The sequence below is a fragment of the Falco rusticolus genome, chromosome 1 (genome assembly GCF_015220075.1).
Source record: "Falco rusticolus isolate bFalRus1 chromosome 1, bFalRus1.pri, whole genome shotgun sequence".
Classification (NCBI taxonomy): domain Eukaryota; kingdom Metazoa; phylum Chordata; class Aves; order Falconiformes; family Falconidae; genus Falco; species Falco rusticolus.
Window position 1 is genome coordinate 73,585,012 of NC_051187.1, and position 19,282 is coordinate 73,604,293.

A 19,282-nucleotide genomic window follows, 5' to 3' on the forward strand; every position below is an offset into this window, starting at 1 on the left:
TACAACATCTGATTTGTTACTGTGTCCTCATAGGGAAGCATCAGGAGTAGTGTGCATGACAGTGAGAAAGTAAACACATGCTTGCAATCAAATTAATGTATTTCATCTGTCTTCAACTAATAACAATCTGTCATGCTATCTATCTGAGAAGAGGCATAAACAGTTTATTTTGTGTTTGGAATAACTTCCTGGAGGTAGTTAATGTGACATGTAGTTTGTCTGACATGAGTATAACCAGATCAACACTCTAGATGTTTTCTTGATAACCTGAAAAAATTACTGAGAAAATCTGTACTGGAACTATATTTATATTTCTGTTTGAGCTTCCTTAAATCAGAGTAGTGGCATAGTTTTCAGGACTTCCATGAAAGAATTTCCTTTTCTTGGTGGTTATACAATTTTAGTGCGAGGAAAAAGATTGAAAGTATTAATAAAAATTTAACTACAAAAAGCTGCAGTTTGCACTCTGACATTGAGGTTTGAGTATTTGAGAAGTGTTTACTGTAGTAATTTAACAGTACCAAGTCAAAACTGATTTTTAAAAAGCTAGGTAATACATAAAGTGTGATAGTACTGCAGACTCAGTAAAGTTTGTTGTCAAATTAATTATGATTTCTGCATAACTCTGGTTATGCTTATGTTATATCAGATAATAATAATTAATATCACTTATTTGTAATGTCAGATTATTTTTTTATTTACACAGAAAGAACCTTTGTGTCTAATTGTGAAAGTGCACTTGCTTGAAGTTCTAAGTAACCCATTCAAATATTCTTTAAAAGCTAAGGCATAGTGAAATAGCTCCATCTTTTAGTGGGAAAGCAGTAGGTTACTGGTAAGCTGAGCAATAAAAATCTGGGGAGGTTTTTTTGTTGCTTTTTTAATCTTATTTTCTTTGGAGTGATGGTAGAATTAGAATTAAAACTGGGTTATATTGCTTATGGCAGAGGAGGCCTGAAAGGGGTCCCTTCTGGCCAGAGCGGTGGGACCGGCTAAGCTGTGCTCTGCTGAGGTGCTGTGGGGCAGAGGTCTGATAAACCAGGCAGTGAAGCCAGTAAAGCCCAGAATGCTGCCTCCAGTCTTCATCCAAATTTCTGGTTTGTCCCTTAGAATAGTAGATATTTGGCACCTCTTAAAGAAGTCCTTCTTTTATTCCACTTTTGCTTGTGCATGGGAGAAGCAGAACCTTCACGCTCTGAAATTAAACTGACTGCAGTTGTTGAGCAGTGTGTACTGCACGAGGGTAATTCTGTGTAACAGTATTGTCGTCTTCAGTTTGTTAGGTTTTCAGCTGTTCAGGCTGGGTTTGTCCTTAAGAAATCATTGTGAAATTATAGCAAAAAATAGGATGAAAAAAAGGTAGTCATATACAGCCCCCTTTTCTATGACCCTGGAGTATTTTCAGAAGAGAAAATGTGTACATAATTTTAAGCACATGTAAATCAAATTAATAAATTATTAAAGCATTTTACTTGTCATGTCTGTGTGGGCTAATTGTGATAGCTCATTATTTAAACATTATGTAATTTTATACCTTGTGTGAACAGCTGCAAATACTTTGCAGAAAGATTTATATTTCATTTTTCACAGCATACTATAAAAGAATATATTTTTGTGTGGTACCATAGATTAATACAGATGTTTACTCATAACTTCAAAACTACCTTTAATGATATTAAAAGATGAAAAAGTTATAAAATGCACGATAACTGCAAAACTAGATAGTTGTAAAGTCATTTATGTGTTAATACCAGTTTTAATGGCAATTACTGTAATTATGAATGAAAAAAAAGTTCAGCTTGGACAGGAGAACTGCCCATTTGTAACGGACTCCCTCGTGGTTACTGCAGTTGCAAGGTTTGAAAGTGAAAGACGGTCAGATCTGGGTGGATAGGTGTCCCTTTACTGAAATTCTCTGAACTGTCTCTTTCATGTTGCTTTTCATACATATGGTTTAGAAAGTGGTTAGGTTAGTTATCACTGGTATAATCATCTAAAATGTCTGCATAGTTTTCAAGTGTAATCTCATGATCCAGGAGAAATACCCACAAACTATTAAACAGTCGGACTTGCTTAACATGCATTATGCATGCCACTCAGCTGTTTAGACCATTCTGAACAAGTACTGTCACTATTTTTTCAGCTGCTTGGAAGTACCTGTACAACTTTTATATTTGTGTTTCTTCCAGAATTACCCGAAAGGAAGATTCATGTAAAATGGATGTTTTCCGACTTAAAAAAACCCTGTAGTTTTACATGGAGTTCTTCTCCACTGATGTTATGAAAGAAGAGACTGGCAGCCCTGTGGGAAAGGGAGATAAATAGCATGAGGAGCAGCCTTTACATTTTGCAAAAATGGTGTTCTGTTGTCTTTTTAGAGTATGTGCAGTTATTTGCTTGTGTGACAATATTTAAATCAAAATATTCTATTATTACATTTTTGGCATTTTGAAAGAATATAAAACTGGAACATTGATCTCTTCTAACTGTTGATACATATTTTAAAATTCTTACTGCCTTTGTGTTTGTGCCAGTTGTATTACTCTGGTAAATTGTTACACATATTTTATTATTGCCTTAATTTGAAGACAATACAGCTGTGGGATTTGATACCACACTTTATTCCTTGAAGCAAACTCTGATGAGCTAATCATATTTGTTCTAGTTCATTTCAATGAAGCAGGTGAGCTAAAGTGGTATTTAAGCTGTTTGTTGGTTTTCCCCGTATATATGGTGTAATGGAATGGAAATGATTGTCCCTGCACAGTGGTGCTATGTGGCTTGTTGCAGGCTTTTTTTATCTTATGGAATGGTACGTATATCTGAATAGCGTAAGAGAAACATATTTGGCATTATTTTATTTACCATTAGTGGTTTCAGAGTCTCAGGTAAAAAGTAGCAGAATCATTCAATCAAGACTGAATTGCTCTTGAAGCACCCATTTGTGTTTTATCCAGCACTTCCTCGTGTTTTTCCCTTGCTCCTACCCAGTAAACTAAAATTTCAGTGACTTACTCTTAATTTCTCAAGAAAAGTTATGTAGAGATTTTTCTTTGAATAACTATTTATACTGTCTCAAGTGTTTGCTCAGAATTTTTCTATTTGATATCTAGCCTTTCAGACAGTCATTGAAAATAGGGTTTCCTTTTCCATTTTGAGTTACCACTATTAGCTTTTCACTGCAAATAAGTAATGTATAGCAGCAGTTCAAAAGATAATGAAAATGTTTTTTGTATAAATCACCTGAAGGTGTGACCTAATCAAATCTCTCTGGTCCTAACTTAAAATGACTGTTTTGTCCTTCTTCCAAATGTCACTTGCTCTCCACAGAGGTGTTTACTTCATGATGGTGTTTACTTCGTTTTCCTTACCTAAATTCTGCAATATTTTTACCTATTTTTCTTCTCACATCTTCAGGAATGCCTTAAAGGGAATATCTTTGGGATTTCTGTGGGAGTTCCATACTTCTCTCATAGGATTCTGTTTTCTTTTTTCACCTCACTAGAACTCTGTTTAGTCTCACCTACAAATCAAAACGGAATTCTCTAGAGTTCATGAGAAGCAAGTATTTTAGTAAGTCTTACCTACTTTTGCTACAGCAGACACTGATCTATGCTGGTTTCATCTTTGAGGGGAGATTTTCACTTGGATCTGTTTGGGTTGGTGGCAGTCGTGTCTGAATTCCTGAGGTTCCTAATCTATTTTTGTTGTGCCAGTATCTTTATGGGATACCTGTACATACAAACGTGTGTAGATCTGTTACTTATGGAGCAGCAATTTGTCTTGCTAGTTTTAATTAAAATTACTCTTCACACTAGACAAGCTTAAAGGTGAATGTTTAATTGTATTCCAGGGAAGCAAAAAGCTGGGCTCTTGACTAGTTGGTTGGAAACAGAGTTGCAGGAGGGGAAACATCCTCCAAAAAAATTCTCCATTCTCTCCATATATCTGTCAACTATGGGTTGCCAATCAGGCGAACAATACTATGACCTATCTCCCCTCACCATTGTTCGTGATGTCTGTCTGCTTCTTCCAATTTCAGTTTTCATGTGGTTCATTTCAGTATTCTATTTAATGCAAATAAACGGAGTGGTTCCTCTATAGTCAAGGAATTAGCAAGGTACTCCTTTTACACTTTAACTATGGCTTTGGTAACTTACACCTTTAACTGCCATTCCTACATGTTGGTCCCATTTTTAAGAGCTTTAGAATATTAGAAGTGCTAGATCAAAGAAATAATCTCACCGCATTCTGTAAGATTTACACATTTTAGGGTTGCTTTAGCTTTTCATGATCAGAAAACATAATTTATTAATGTAGATAGCAGTTTGTGTTCCAGCACTTAACCCAAAGTACTAATTTGTAACATTTGTGTTCTTTAGAGAGTCACCGTTTGCAAATGGTTAAGTCTCTTTTCACTTTTCCAACAAAAATCCTTGTGTCACCTTTAGACATCCCATTGTGAATTTCTAGGCATCAGTTTATATTCTACTTGGTAAAAATGGAGCTATTAAGTTTTCCCCTGCTATTGTAGTCTTTCTCATTCTGTTCAGATGAGGAGGATGACTGTACCATCTGGCATGTAAGCTTCATTTTGGGCCGTTCTCTAAATGTTTGTGTTTGATGTGTATCCAAATCTTACAGATTCTTTCTTTGAGACCTTTGTTAGATATGGCCTATCATAACCATTACCACAGTTCAGATGTTCTTATTTTGCATCTTAATTTCAGTATTTCCTTTTCCTTGGCCAATGCAATGTTATCTAGTCATTTTAGAATATTCTGCAAGATTGTTTTCTTGGTTTGTAAAAATCAAAATGTATTTATGTATCTGATTCTCTTTCTTTTTATCCAGAACTTACTTCTCTTTGCCTTTACACTTTTCATGGGCTTAAGTGCCTTCTAGTACCATCCTTCATCCCAAGATATCTATTCCTGCTGTTAATTGGCTCATCATATGAGCCTGCATTGGCCAGCTGTTAGTTTTCTGTCTATGAAGTCCCTGCATTTCTTCTAAACATCTTTTTAGAAAATCATTTTTCTCCCCCAAATTCCTCCTTAAAGTCTTTTTGCTGCTATGTCTAAATAAAAGCTGGACAAGACTTATCTCCTGGTGTGCTAAGAATTCTGCCTGTCGAGCTGACCAATGTCAGATGTTCAAAAAAAAGGACCACAGCATACCATTCACCCTGTTTTAGCTGATCTTCAGTAACTATGATCGTGCCCTTAGCCTGTAGCAATGCAAAGTAATTTGAACTAGCATAGTCATTGACTGCAAACTGCAGCTTTGTATGGTTAAATATTTATTAATGCTTGAAACCCTTTTCTTGTACTAAAACTGTGCTCTCTTTCATTGAGAGCTAATGTAACATGAATTGCCTTGCATTTACAGAGGACTGAGAGTGTGCACATGCACAGCTATCTGGCAGTTATCTAGCATAACAGTAGCCATACAGTTCATAGCAGGCTGCCCATCATTCAGAAGGCACAAGGTGAAATACTTGTAAGTGGGGAGAGGGACTGAGAATTATGCAAAATTCAGAAACATAATTTAATTTAATTTTCACTTCCAGTCCGTTAGACTTTTAATTTCTCTACTGTAGTAAAGTACATGCTCCACTAACCATCTATTATTATTGATGTTTCTTTGAATAGAACATAGGAGGCGTTTGAGGATATGGTTTCCGGTATGGCAGTGACATTGTCTTCCTGGAAATTCATCAACCTTTTAGAATGCTGTTGTGTTTTTCTACTTCCTTTTCTTTCCTTCCTGGGAAAGAGAGTTTGAGAGACTGTAACTTGTGAGCTTGTGTTTATGGACTTACATAAGCACACCATGGTATTTTAGAGCAATCAGTGTAAATGCTATCTATCTATTTATTTATTTCTGTTGTAATCGTGTGTAGGTTTTTAGAGTTGGGTATAGTTGAAGAAATACAGTGAGTGAAACTTGGAGGTGGGGTTAAGGTTCTTTTAAGAAGCTCATCAAATAAAAATAAAGAAAATATATTTATTTTTCCCAAAAGAGTAATCTCACTGTTGTGCTTTCCAAGCTGCACTTAAAGCTAGTATGTGAAGAGTAAAAATAATGTTAATAATGATATGGTTTAGGCAGTATGCTGTGTTTTATTCTTAAAAGTGTTTTAAGAGGCTCTTTTCTGGTAGTTATTTTTCAGAGAAAAAAGTTAAGTAGCTATTACATAGACTGCTTGAGTTTTTAACAAAATTGTTATTGACTTTGGGGTTTATCTTAGTAGATGTATTTGTTCTTCCTATTTTTTGTGAAACTATATATTCTGCGTTTAGTATTACGAAAAACTGTACTGCAAACATTAGTGTTAATAGCTTAGTATTTTAGTCCTTCACAAATTAATGCCTGTGGTAACTGGATGATTTTAGGCCTGTTCTTATAAACAAGGCTTTACTGATGTGCAAGGAACAGTAATAATTGGCAAAAACTCCACATTAACCAAGGTAAGCAGTATAAATGGGGTGTAGGAATCCCCTGTTAGACTAAAAATCTCCAAGAGAAAATCTCCAGAGCTTACAAATTAAAGACCTCCAGTATCATTGTAAAATAAAGCCTTTTATGTAGTAGGAGAGCATTTTTTCAGCTGATAATCAAATGACACTATTATGCAGACTTACTAGATTTGCAAATTTACAAGTTTTTACAAGTCAGTTGGGTCCCTTCCTCAGGAAATCAGTTTAAGTTTTTTTTTCCTGTATTGACTGAAAGAGCCTGGTTGTCCTTAAATCCTTCTGAATATATTTGCCTTATAATTTGTCAGCATTGAGTCAACACCCTTATAGGAACTGTAATGCAATAAAAGAGAGAAACTGTTCAATATAGTTTCCAGTTACCTTAGGATCAGATTTGGAGAAACTGGAATGTACACAATAAAATCTGTGCAAGATTTGAGTTCCATGTTGTTTTGGAAGCAACTGGTGTTTTTAAACATAAAATACCATTTGAAAGCTTCGCTCTATTTGCAATGGTTGTAAAATGATAAAAATGAAAATGCGTGTGACACGTGAAATTTTACTGTTTTTAATTTTCTGAACCATACCTTTGTGGAATTGAAAGCTTCATGTGCAAGTAACTAAGCATCAGTGTTTTTACTCGGTTAATTTTTATTATAGGGAATGTTTTTGCTCTACCATGTACTACAATAAAGTTCTTTATAACTTGTTTACATTTTTTACTGAGGAAAAAATATGTAGATTCAGATGTGCTTGGTGAACTCTGTTTTGTAAAAGTCTTTAGATTACACTGGAATCTCCAATATGCATCATGCTTGCAAAAAAGAATGTGCAAAATTTAGTTATGTCTCAGATTTTTGCATGTAGTTAGCAGTAAAATTGTTACAAATTGTTTGTGTATCCAGAATTATATTTGTCCTTTATTTCAGATAAGAATTTGTTGCATTTGACTGTACAATTTAAATTGTGGTTTCAATTTAGTTTGCAAATAAAATTAATCTAATGTTTTTACTTATTTTTATTTTAGCAAATGATTATAAAAAGAAAGAAACTTGGATTTGCATACACCTGTGAAGGAACAGATTACATCTCATATGTTTCCAATGAAAAATTTCAAAGACAGGTAACTGAATGGGCTCCACTGTAGTAATTTTTCCTTTCTTCAAATTATTTTTAGTTGACCTGGAGCATATGCGCACAGTGAAAGTTGACAAGCACCAGCGATTTTGTCAGGAAAACAATTTCAGTAGCCATTTTGTGTCGGCCAAGACAGGAGATTCTGTGAGTAAGAAAAATAAAACCCTTGTAGATTTTTTTTGTTTTTGTTTTAAAGATGCTATTTTATTATACTCCACATATCAAACCATTGAGAACTTGGGCTGCTGCAGGTCCTTTTTGCCCTGCCTAGTTCCATGAAAAATAATCTTTGTATGAGTGTATATATTCTTTATTAGTTACAGCGGCTTCTCATCTGATTTGAAGTTTGAAGTATAGATTTTAATATGGAAATGATCTAGTTTATACATCAACAAGATGACTGAGACCAGCTGGATCTCTGTTTGCTATCTGTCTGTAGTTAAATGTATTTCTTCATTTCAGATGGATTCCCGTCTTATAGACTATCAATATAGGAACTTTCAACAGTTGATAACATCACAGGACCCTATTGCAATCAAAGTTTTTATTATGGGTCCTGAGCCATGAGAGACACTCCCTCTGCAGGTCCATTGAAATATGAACATTATGGTATTTATAATCCTTTGCAGAGTATGTTTATGAAGAGTCTTTTGACTCTGAGCTGAGTGGTTTGTTTTAGTTGGAAATGTATGGAAGAAAAGGTTCTTTTTCAGTTGACTGTATCAGTCAAATTAAATGACATCATATTGTTTTGCTAGATATCTGTCATGTGCATAATGTCACATTCCCATAAAACAGTCCTGTATCTATCTCCTTAATGTTACTTATTGACAACATAATTTATTTTTAATGTTATTGAACAGTAAGACCATGTTTAATTGTATGAGGGTATAATCCATAATCCTGTAATAGAAATGGAATCCTTATTATAAGACCTTTGATGAAACTTATACAATGGACTGCCTAATTTTATAATGTAATGTTTTTTCTGTGAAGTCTTAACAATACTGCTATTACAAACACAGTGAGTGCTGATTCTCCTTATAGTTTGTATAAAATCTTCGGCATAATTTTTAGTTTTCAGTGTGAAAAGTTGAGCTTTTTTGTAACTTTATAATACTTCACTCAATGAAATGTGCATCTGATAAAATATCTTCCTTTCTCAAGGAGACAACCTTTTTGTGGGATTTGGTAATAGGAAGAAAAACCAGTTCTTTTTATAAGGTTCAAATCTTTAACATTAAAAATTATGAATGAATCTATCTTTTTAATTGATTCATGAATTACACATCCCACTATATATGCTGATTGTACTTTTTTAAACTGTTTAAAAACAAAAGTGAATGTGAACATACCTAGAAAGCATTAGCCAGAAATCTCTGTTTAAATATCTACTAACAAAAGAAGGTATGAGTTTACAGTCATTCATTTTTAGTTTCAATATAAATTTGAATGAACTCTTTCACTGTTACCGCATAGTGGCCTTTCAAAATCTTCATGTATTTTGGTAGTTATGCAGGAAAGACAGGGTGTTTACCCTAGACAGGACAGAAGAAGAGGCCATCCATTGCTGCTGTGGATATAGTCTAGAAGAGTCTTAAATACTCAGTTAAGACAAATTATTTGTTTTGTTTACCTCAGATCTTTCCAACAAAATTGTTTGCAAAAGATAATTTAATGTACATAGAAAAGCCCGAAAGTCTCCTCAGGGGAGAAAAAAAGTCAGGAAAGATTTAGTATAGCTGTCATACTGTCCATCAAATTTCATAGCTAAAGCACTGAATTTGTGCCTAATGTTTTATGCACAAAGCATCCTTGTGGCAGACGATCTAGCTCAGTACACCTGAGAGCCTGATGCGGGTTAAAGTAGGTGTCTGGAGAAGGGAAGCCTGTTCAGGATTTCCTTTCTTGCTGTGGGGATGCCAGTAGAATAGACCAGGTAGTTCAGAGAAATAGAAATTATTTTGGAATTGACCATGGTTGTGCCATGTTGGTTGGTTGTGCCACTAATCCGTTACTGGTTTCAGTGTCAGGTATAAGGAGACATTGTGTAAATGGTAATTTTTTGATTTTTCATTGAAAATTACTAAAAGCCCTTACACAGGACTTCCCTTTTGGGAGTGGCAGCTGCATGATGAAGAGCAATGTTAGTAGTTCAGATTTTGAGCTCAGTCAAACAACGTGTAGCTTGACAGTAGTGTTCAGCCGCAGTGCAAGCTTAAGCTCCTCTCTTTAACATCTCTTGTGTTCTTTAATCTCATTTAAAATCCAGCTGCCTAAACAGTAAGATTGGTGGACTGGATTGAGATGAAGTAAAGGTGTTATTTAAGATAGTATTGCCACCCAATGTTATCTGTCAAACCGTGTCCAAACTCTAACTCTGCCAGGCTGCTGCATGCCATACAAATCTTGTTTCCTAGATGCTTCTATTCACTGCAACAACCAGAATGTTTTATAAGACTTTTCAGAACAAATGTATTATTGCTTGGCTTTTGTAATGCTAATGTTTTTTAAATGTGTGTAGTAGAGATTTTGGTGAACTTGATGCTCAGTTCTGTTGTTCTCAATTCCAGAAACCTACACCTCTGTTGCACAATATGCTGGTGATATATTTTTGTGCTAAACGTTAGTGAATACCCTTATTCATATTTTATAGCACTGAGAGTAGTATTTGAGAGGTGGGTTGTGTAAAAGCTTGTTTAAACTTCGGTCTCTGGAGGCACAGTAGAAGTTTTGCTTAACAATCCAGCATACTGTTCATTCCTTGTACTATTGTTGAGTTATTTTCTCCAATTTTTAAACAAAATTGAATGTACCAGATGAGGTTATTTTCAGATCTGTTTTGCACAGGTCATAATTTTGTATATCCCATTGTTTACAGTTCAAAAATGGTATGATACATTTGAAAGAACCTCAAGGATGTCTGTTTTTAATCATTTAAATGCAATTTAATTTTTTTCCATAGGTCTTCCTGTGTTTTCAGAGAATTGCTGCTGATATACTTGGCATCAAATTAAACAAAGCAGAATTGGAACAATCACAGGTGATTTTCCACAAATACGTATTTTTTCTTAGTATTTTATTTAGTATTAAAGGACAGTTATTTGCAATGAGTTTTTTTTTAAAGCAGCTGCATTTGTTGGTCTGAAGACAATTATTTACTTTCACAACAGCTTTTAAATAATATAATTCTATATTTATCCATCATGATAAACTTGATGAAAGAAGAAAATATATGTTCAAAAAATTAGAATAAAACCCTTTAGTTTGAGAGCTGTTTCTTTAAAAATAGTGCTTAGAATTGGTTTAGAGGTTAAAACATCTGTATGTATGCATGTAATGTACAGGTAGCATGGAAGATACTCTTATGTATACATTAAATACTGTATATTGATGTCAGATACAGTTTTTATGACAATTGTTCTTTTTTAATTCTTTACGTATTTAAAACCAAATTTCATTTTAGAACACTAAACATGTAAGTGATAGAGCATGTAAGCTTCTGTGAGTAGAAATTTTCCAAATCTATCTTCATTGTAATTATACAGTAAAAATATTAGTTGTCAGAGAGTCAGGAATTAACTATATCAAATCTTACGTTCGATAATCTCAGATTTTAGTCTTCATTGTGTACCTGTATAATACAGGACCTCAGCTGTGACTGTCTGACTCTGGGAAGGGATATTGACTTTGTAAGGTCACTATTTCCCATTTTATCCTGATATGCAAATGAGAAATTAATCCTATTCTGGTTCAGTATACCCATTCTTAGTGGCAGGCAGACCTGTGGAGTCACGCGTTTGGGGAGCTATTATGGCTCCCTGGCATCTGTGATTATTTTTCTCACCCTACCAGTCCCAAATAATTGCCCCCTAAAGGAGCAGCATGATTTCTGCTCTTGCATTTTGTGTTTTGTTCTTTGCATTATGAGTGTTATCTAGGGGATTTTCTGCCATTTCCTCTGCAGTTAGAAAGGACTGAGAGAGGGGAGAACGTTCCACTGCACTAGGTGGGAAGGTCGTCAAGAAGATTGTCTCCCATTCTCTTAGATGGGTTAGCAGTCAGTTAGGGATGTGAATATAGTGATTTCACTGTGAACACATGGCAAAACCCTGCTCCATGTATGTCCTGCTGTGGACTGTAGCAGAGCTTTGCTGCAGTTGATGCTGTTCAGTAATTGCTGTATGCAAAATGGCCCTAATGAAAGCATTGTTTTAGGACCTTACAAATTAATTGGGAAAAGATGGTTTTGCCGTTTTTAAAAATTTGAGCTGTAACTATGTTAATTAAAATGTGAGTCCTTGCTTTACTATGTCTGTCAGAGTTGGAAGTCACTGAGTTTTTACCACGGAAAGTTAGGAGAGCAAAAATGTGTTAATTGTTCAAGAAAGCAAGCAAGCAAGAGCGTTTCTAATATAACCCCCTTTTTCTTACCACCACCTTCTTCTAGTTCCTGCTTCTAAAAATAATTTTCCTGCCAGTAAGACTGTGTGCATAGGTTTAAACCAGAAAGATTTTATGCGAACCCAGTTTCAGAAACCTCAAAACCAGAAGATTGTCCTACTGAGGCAACCCTTACTATAATGACGTTTGAGATTACAATACACTTATTTTAAATTTACTTACTGAACCAAAAAGTAGCTGTTCTAGTGGTATAATATACTGGAACTTCTAGTTTTACCAACATTAAACAAGTACCACAAAATAAGTCAACAAGTTTATTTAAAAAAAAAAAAAAGCAAAACATTTCTTAGGTAAGCTTGGTCTCCTGCTTTTTGAAATGTACAATAAATATGTAATTTCTGAAAGTGTTTTGCCACAGCAGTGTTTACAATCTGTGTTGAAGTGGTTAACTAGAAAACTGTATTGCAAACAGTAAAATGGTAAAATACACTTACAATGCATATCTAACATGCAAAGCTAAGGTGCTTTGAAAAGATGTAATTTATAGGTAGAGAAATATTGAGTGTGTCTTTTCAATAATCCTTTACTACTAAGGCACCATCCATCTATTGTTCTGAGCTCCATGTTTATTTGCATATAAATAATTCAGCACATAAGAGTTCTTTAATTTTTCTTCGGTTGTTTAGCTAGCACTGGAACATTAGTCTTAGACCTCTCTGTGCTGTGTCGTGTTGTGTTCTGGTAACTCAGGTGTAAGCTTGTAGACAGGTATTCAAATACCTTAAAAAGAGAATATAATAAATGGGGTTATACAGAAAATGGTAGCTTTCTAAAGAAAGTGTGTATTTTTACGTTTTTTTTTAAAGTAAGAATCTTAATACAGCCCTGACTCAAGAATACATAGCTACTTATGTCAAATTGGTATCAGCTTTAAGTAGGCTTCCTCTTACCTTAGCATTGTAATTACAGTTTTTAATTTTGTTGAGCGGATCAATGCAATATGCAATACGTGGATCAGACAAAGTTTGTATTATGCAAAATTGCAGTAGCAATAGCCTATGAATAGCTAATATGCATAAATTAAATACTCACTGTGGCCCACATATTGCTGTTAATGCGTTTCCAAGCTATAGTGATAAAACTAAAAAAGATAAAAGAATTCCCAAACCCTAAAGAACCAAGAACAACAAAAGAAGAAAGAAAGAAACAAAGCCAGAAAACGGAGCTGGACAGAAAAACTTCATTGTCGCCATTCAGGTACAGCAGAAGTCTCTACGTGGTGCTACACTGTGCATGCAGCTAGAGAGAGAATGCTGGAAAGCAGCTGCCTGACTTTGCAAAGTTCTGCTAATCGAGCATAGCTTCAATCTACTCCGAACAAGCAACGGTTGTTACCAGTAAAACATTTGCTTCCTTTGAGAGTGCTATTTTGAGTGGGCTGTAAGAATTGCCCCCATTTAACTTAGTGAGAAACCAATGGGAACTGTATTGGAGGGTCTGTTGGTTGTATCTTAAGATTCATTGTTGTATGGAACCAAATACCCTGGTCACTTAAGATAGAAAAGGGAAATCTTTGCATAAAACTGGAGAAGGAAAACTAATCTTCATGTCCTCAGGGAGATGAATAGAGGGATATGTCTTGAGAGAAATTAATTAGTCTAGAGTGGAAAAGCCTAATTGGAGTAATGTGTAGATGCTGTTTCCCAATAGCATGGAGCTGATCTCTTGGCTGGAAGGACGTGGTGTGAGATGATGTTGTCATTACTAGGTTTCTGATTGACCACAGACTTTCCCTCCATCTGTAGAATAGGCATAGGGCTTTCTTAAGTTGTGGAACAGTTATGTGAGTGTGTTCCTTAAAATTTTTAGGCATTTAATACTCTAGCTATTGGACTATAAAAGTGGATAGATGGATACTAGATAAAAGCTATAAAGAAACAAATAAAACCAATACAATAGTAAGTGTGACTCATCCTTAAATCAGTAAGTACGCAAGTGTTGACTTGGATTTAATCTTTAAACAGAGTAAAATACATTTTAGTTTTTACAGATGTGCACTACTTATACGCTGGATTATATCTTTGCATTTTTCATATTTGTGTAACATGAGATTTCCTCATTTTGAAAAATTACAAGGTTGCTGCTTGAATATGCTTGTCAGAGAACATCAGATGTCTTCATTCAGTCTAGGTGGTAACAAAATATAAAATGAAATACTAAGTTTGTGTAAAATGCCAACAATGAAATCCTACATGTCAATTAAGTTTTATTACATATTTCTTCATTGTTACTGATTGTCTAATATTGAGACTACTCTTTAAAACATTGTTTCTAGCACTTTTGATTTTATGCCTGAAAATCATATTTCTTGTGTTTAAAATCAATTATAATTGTCACAGTCACTAGGAAGATCTTAGAAGTGACTTACAGGTGGCTAGAAATGAGTAATAGGAATTACAAACAAATCATTTTAACTTGTATGGATTTGTAGGGCTTGGCTCATGGCTTTTGAGCTTTGATGACTGGCAGAACTGCAGAAGCTCTGTGAAAAGTGGATGGGGTTCTTGGTTCCCTTCAAAGTAACAGTGCAACTTCTGTTAATTAACTGCAAGAACAAGCCTTAGAAACTGAATTATTTACCATGCATTGTTTTAGAAAACAGCTGCAGCAGTTTAAGATATTAATGCAACCCAAGCTATTTGTTACTGCCCTTTTGCTGGAATTTATCACTCCCACAGCAGAATCAGAAAATGGAAGGTGAACATGTGCCTTGGCCACATCAGGGTGAAGTTGTGCAGCTTAGCTTAAACTGCTGCTGAAAGTTGTTTTTAAGTGAAGCTGCCAGACTTTGTGCTGAAGCGGATGAGGTGCAAGTACACGTTACATTCCACCAGCTCTCCTTTGGCAGCAGTGATCTCCAGCAGAGGAATAGGACAGACATTTGGGGGTGGTAAGTTTTTAAACTATCTCAGCTAGAGCTACTAAACCTTGTCTGTTAACATGCTGAGATGACTGTTAATCAAACCTTTATTTGGACAAAACTGTGGTGAAACAAAGAACTAGGTTACTTTTTATGCGTGACTGGAAAGTAGAGCATGTTTTTGAAATGGAGCAGTTCCAAAGTAAAAAATTTGCAGATTCTGACTTTCAGTCCTCAAAATACTCTCCCTTTTAAATCACAAGGATCTGATGAAATTTAAGGAAATAGCTCCTTCACTATAATGAAATGGTTTTTTTCTATATTTTGTACTTTCAACCGTACTATAAAAACTGCATGGGGTATAGCTTTGTTCCTTGGCATTGTCAAGAGCTCGCATTTTTGTAAGTGATGTGTAGTTTTCTGTTTAACTAAATGCCAGTTAAGCAAACTAGGGTGTGTGTGCCAGCTTTTTACAATAAAATATTTGGCAGAGAAGTCAGATCTGGAATTCAGAGAACCTGCACCAAGAAAGGTTATTTCTCGTTATTGACAGTGCTTTGAACCATGGCAATTATATGCTTGACATAGAAACTGATACAAAGACGACAAAATTTTTAGTTACCATGACGTTAATAAAAGAAATATTGCAGCAGTATTTTTTTACTCTTATTTAGATGAAATTCCTTTAGAAAATCCAAGTCATTTATGATAGTCAGTTTCTTGCTACAGCATGCCTAAGCATGGGTCACTAACCTGCCTGTGTTTACAGGATGGGATTTAGACCAATGTTTCAAGGAACAATTAATTGCCTATTGATTGCAAGACTTCCCTCCCGCACCCACCCCCACCCCAGCTCCAGTCAAAAGATTGGTATGAAGAAACTAGGTCTTGTGAGGTCGGATAACACTGTTTAATGCTAAAACTCCTACTACTGCCTTACATGGGATTTAGCAACCTTTGCCTTGAAAACATCAGGCCAGGAGTCCAGTAAATCATGAGTGTGTCCCCTAGATAAGATAATATGAATGTGATCAATTAAACTCAAGAAGAATACATCAGCAGCTAATAAATCCAGATCCCTTACCAGTCAGTTCACTCTTGCTTGACGGATGGGTTTTATTTGCAGAGGTATCTTTAACATACGTGGTTTATATATTCATATAATCCGGTTTATATATTGTTTCCTTTAAAAAAACAGTATTTCTGCATTTCTCCATTCAGTTTATGCTGGAAAATATGTTGTGTAAAAGTTGAAGTATTTAAAAAAAAAACCACTAAACTGGTTTAGGATATCTATCATAGCAGACCTACCTGTTCTGTGACTTCTTTGCTGAAATTGTTCTGAGAATTTTTCTCCCCTTTGCATGAATACTACTAATAGCGACAAAACTTTCAACAGTTTTGTTTGTCTTTAAGGGGAAAAATGAGAGCCTTTTATTTTTATGTGAAGTAAAGAAAAACCAAAGCTTGCAGCACTCAGATGTGAGGTTGTTAGTTTGTTACTGTTTTTTATTCTATATTTGGTTATAACGTGATAGTTAATGTGATGGAAAAGATCCATGTGTACATCTAATGCACTTGTAACAATTGTTGCTAGGAAGCTAACTGATGTAATATTTAGATACCCTAGACTGAAAAGATTAGGCCATTGTCATCTTTTCTTCCACTGAGTTGCCTTCCTTTTTATTCCCTTCCTTCTCTTGCTTTAATACACTTTCATTGGTTGCACGTTTGAACGTTTCCCTTCAGTGCTTTGAAAGGGCATGTCCTTGAAGAAGCTTGAGAAGCAGCCCTGATGCTGGTAGTGACGCTTTCGGCTAGACACACTGCTCTTGTATCATATGGCCTGAAAACAAATGTGCTTTTGTTTTGCTTTGCGTAGTCTTATATCATTCATTCATTCTTTGCAACTACTGATGAATATCTCCATTTTTTTTCCTTCTCTTTTAACATTCTTCTCCTTGCTCGCTATCCATTACGTTGATACATGATTAACAGCATGTTGTCAGGGCAGAACTAGTGAAATATCCTGAAGAAGATAATCAACAGCACAACACTTCCAACTGCCAGAGCAAAGTCTGCTCAATGCAGTAGTTCAGGTATTGATGGAAAACTTGGGGTTTTGTTTTGTTCTTGTTTTTTCTAAGCTGCATTACTTTTACCTGTTGCAATACGTTTGATTGGAAAAATATATTTTGTATTTGTAAGCACTTGTAATACTTAACATATTAATTTGGAACTCTGTGTACAATTACATGGTGTTTCTGAGAGAAACCATGAGAGTTCATAGCAAATTTGAAATACTTCATGTTACTGTATTAGGAAGGTCCTTCAGTGCTGTATATTCAAAATGTTAGATAGCTGCCTCAAATGGACACTAAATTGGAATCTCATTTCCTTCTTATATAGGAGAGACCAACAGTCTTATCAAATGCTTTGTAAATAGAATGGGTAGTATCTGTTGGTTCTGTATTAGAAAAGAAACATTAGTCAGTTTGACTATCAAAACTTGTTTGAAATATAGTTATGTTTGGAATTTACTTTGAATTCTGTCCATATTTTCCTGTGAAGTGTTTGGAGTAAAGATGGAAAGACAAACTTACATACAATTTCCAGTTACAATTTAGGCAGTTATTCTTAAAGAATGCATACCATAGTCTTTGCAAACAAATACTGCTTTATTGTTTCCATACAGAACAACTTTCATGGAAGTAAAACTGTATTTGTTGCTTTTGCAAAAAAGTCATGTTCCATTTGTAGTGTTGTGAAAACCTACCAAGGCATTTCCTTCTGCTTAGTGTGGATTAACTGGTATTTAGAATGAGAATTAGCATCTGATAAGGGTTTCTGTGAAGTAATGAAAAAAAACCCCAAAGCAGTGGCTGTTTTGCCCAGTTTTTCCCCCCTCATATTTTATAGTAAAATATCTGTTGAATGCTTTGTCAGCATGAGGATATTATCTGATTGTTACTGTGTTTTCTTTTATGACAGAGGGTGGTGAAGGCAGATATTGTCAACTACAGTCAAGAGCCTGTGACAAGAACCGTTAATCCTCCTAGAAGCTCAATGTGTGCAGTTCAGTGACTGTGCTATTCTTCTCTGGTTTGGTACTTTTGGTGGTCCTCCTACCTTAAGCAGGCTCTGGAATTACCAGAAAGAAACTTTGTTTTAACAGTGACCATTGCAACAATGCAACTAGAGGTTTCAAAAACATATTGCACCACCGTACGTTGAGAAGCAGCAGGCAGTTTTTTGACCGGCTGAAATTCAAACGTGAGACCACACACTTTGAAAAATTAAGACCTGTATTCTTTAAAATTATATTTAAATAAAGCAGTATAACTGTATTATATATGCTTCCTCCTATCTATTTGACAGATACTGGAATAAAAATGGATGAAGAAGTCCTGCATTAAAAATACTTTTAAAGACATCAGCATGGAAGGGTATTTTACCAAAGCAGTTTTAAATTTTTTTTCTCTTTCTTTTTATTTTTTTTCCTCCTGTGATCTGAACTAGCACTCCGCAAAATGTAACTTGGAAGAGCCATTGCTGGAATAATTTTAAGCACGTAATATATTTTATCTAGGGATGATTTTTTTAAGTATTCTGTTAATATATATACATAGTGGAAAATGTGTAAATTGTATCCAGTAAGAAACAGTGCTTGAAATAAAGCTGTAATATAAAAATAATTACTTTTCTGAAGTCTCAAGTTGTCTCCATGGATGCTCTGAAGTATGCTCGTGTGTTTGTGTATTTTTATTACTACATCAGCTTTACTTCTTGCAGTAGTTGTTACGCTCATATATCTTCATGAATATGGATGAAGCTCAGTCAACAGTTTGGGGTGTAAATGTTGAGTGATATATTCAGCATGCATTAGAAACTGTTGATAGATCAGTTAGCATCAGTCATTTTTAATAACTAACTGAATGACTTTTGGCCTGGTACTCTTTTCTTTCTAGTTCAGAGTAAATGACAAATAAAAAGCTGCCTGCTCTGTGACCATCACATTTCTCCTCTGTTCCTTTTCTAGCAGTCTCTTTCAGACATGCAGTTCTTTGCTGGCACATCTGAATAGAAAGCTAAAGAGAGAAAATTTAAGCAAACTTGATTCCGAACTAGAAATATTTTCCTATTCTAACTCTAGAATCTATTTTCCTAAAAATTCCAGCAAAACATTTGGAGATTTAGAAAATGAATGAGGCTGAGTGAAGGAAGCTTGTATATTAAGTGAAAATGATAAGGTCCTTCAAGTGAGTGTTCCTATTAAGCTGTTCAAGTAAGCACTTAATAGTTGGACTATTAACCTATTAGTAGTTAATAACATAGTTAA

At 34.9% G+C, this 19,282-nt stretch overlaps 1 protein-coding gene across 2 annotated transcripts in view; it reads left to right on the forward strand.

The window, feature by feature from the left end:
- The window catches only part of RAB28 (RAB28, member RAS oncogene family), a 66,092-nt gene extending 47,454 nt beyond the window's left edge, over nucleotides 1–18,638 (forward strand). Inside the window, exons 5-8 of one of the 2 annotated variants that reach the window (XM_037384674.1) lie at nucleotides 7,660–7,763; nucleotides 10,585–10,662; nucleotides 16,942–17,042; nucleotides 17,935–18,638. In XM_037384674.1, coding sequence (XP_037240571.1) covers nucleotides 7,660–7,763; nucleotides 10,585–10,662; nucleotides 16,942–17,037 — 278 coding nt within the window. In that variant the 3' untranslated portion in view covers nucleotides 17,038–17,042; nucleotides 17,935–18,638. The remainder of the gene's footprint in view (nucleotides 1–7,659; nucleotides 7,764–10,584; nucleotides 10,663–16,941; nucleotides 17,043–17,934) is intronic. The other variant, XM_037384682.1, reaches the window with a different exon arrangement.
- The last annotated feature ends 644 nt before the right edge of the window (nucleotides 18,639–19,282 follow it).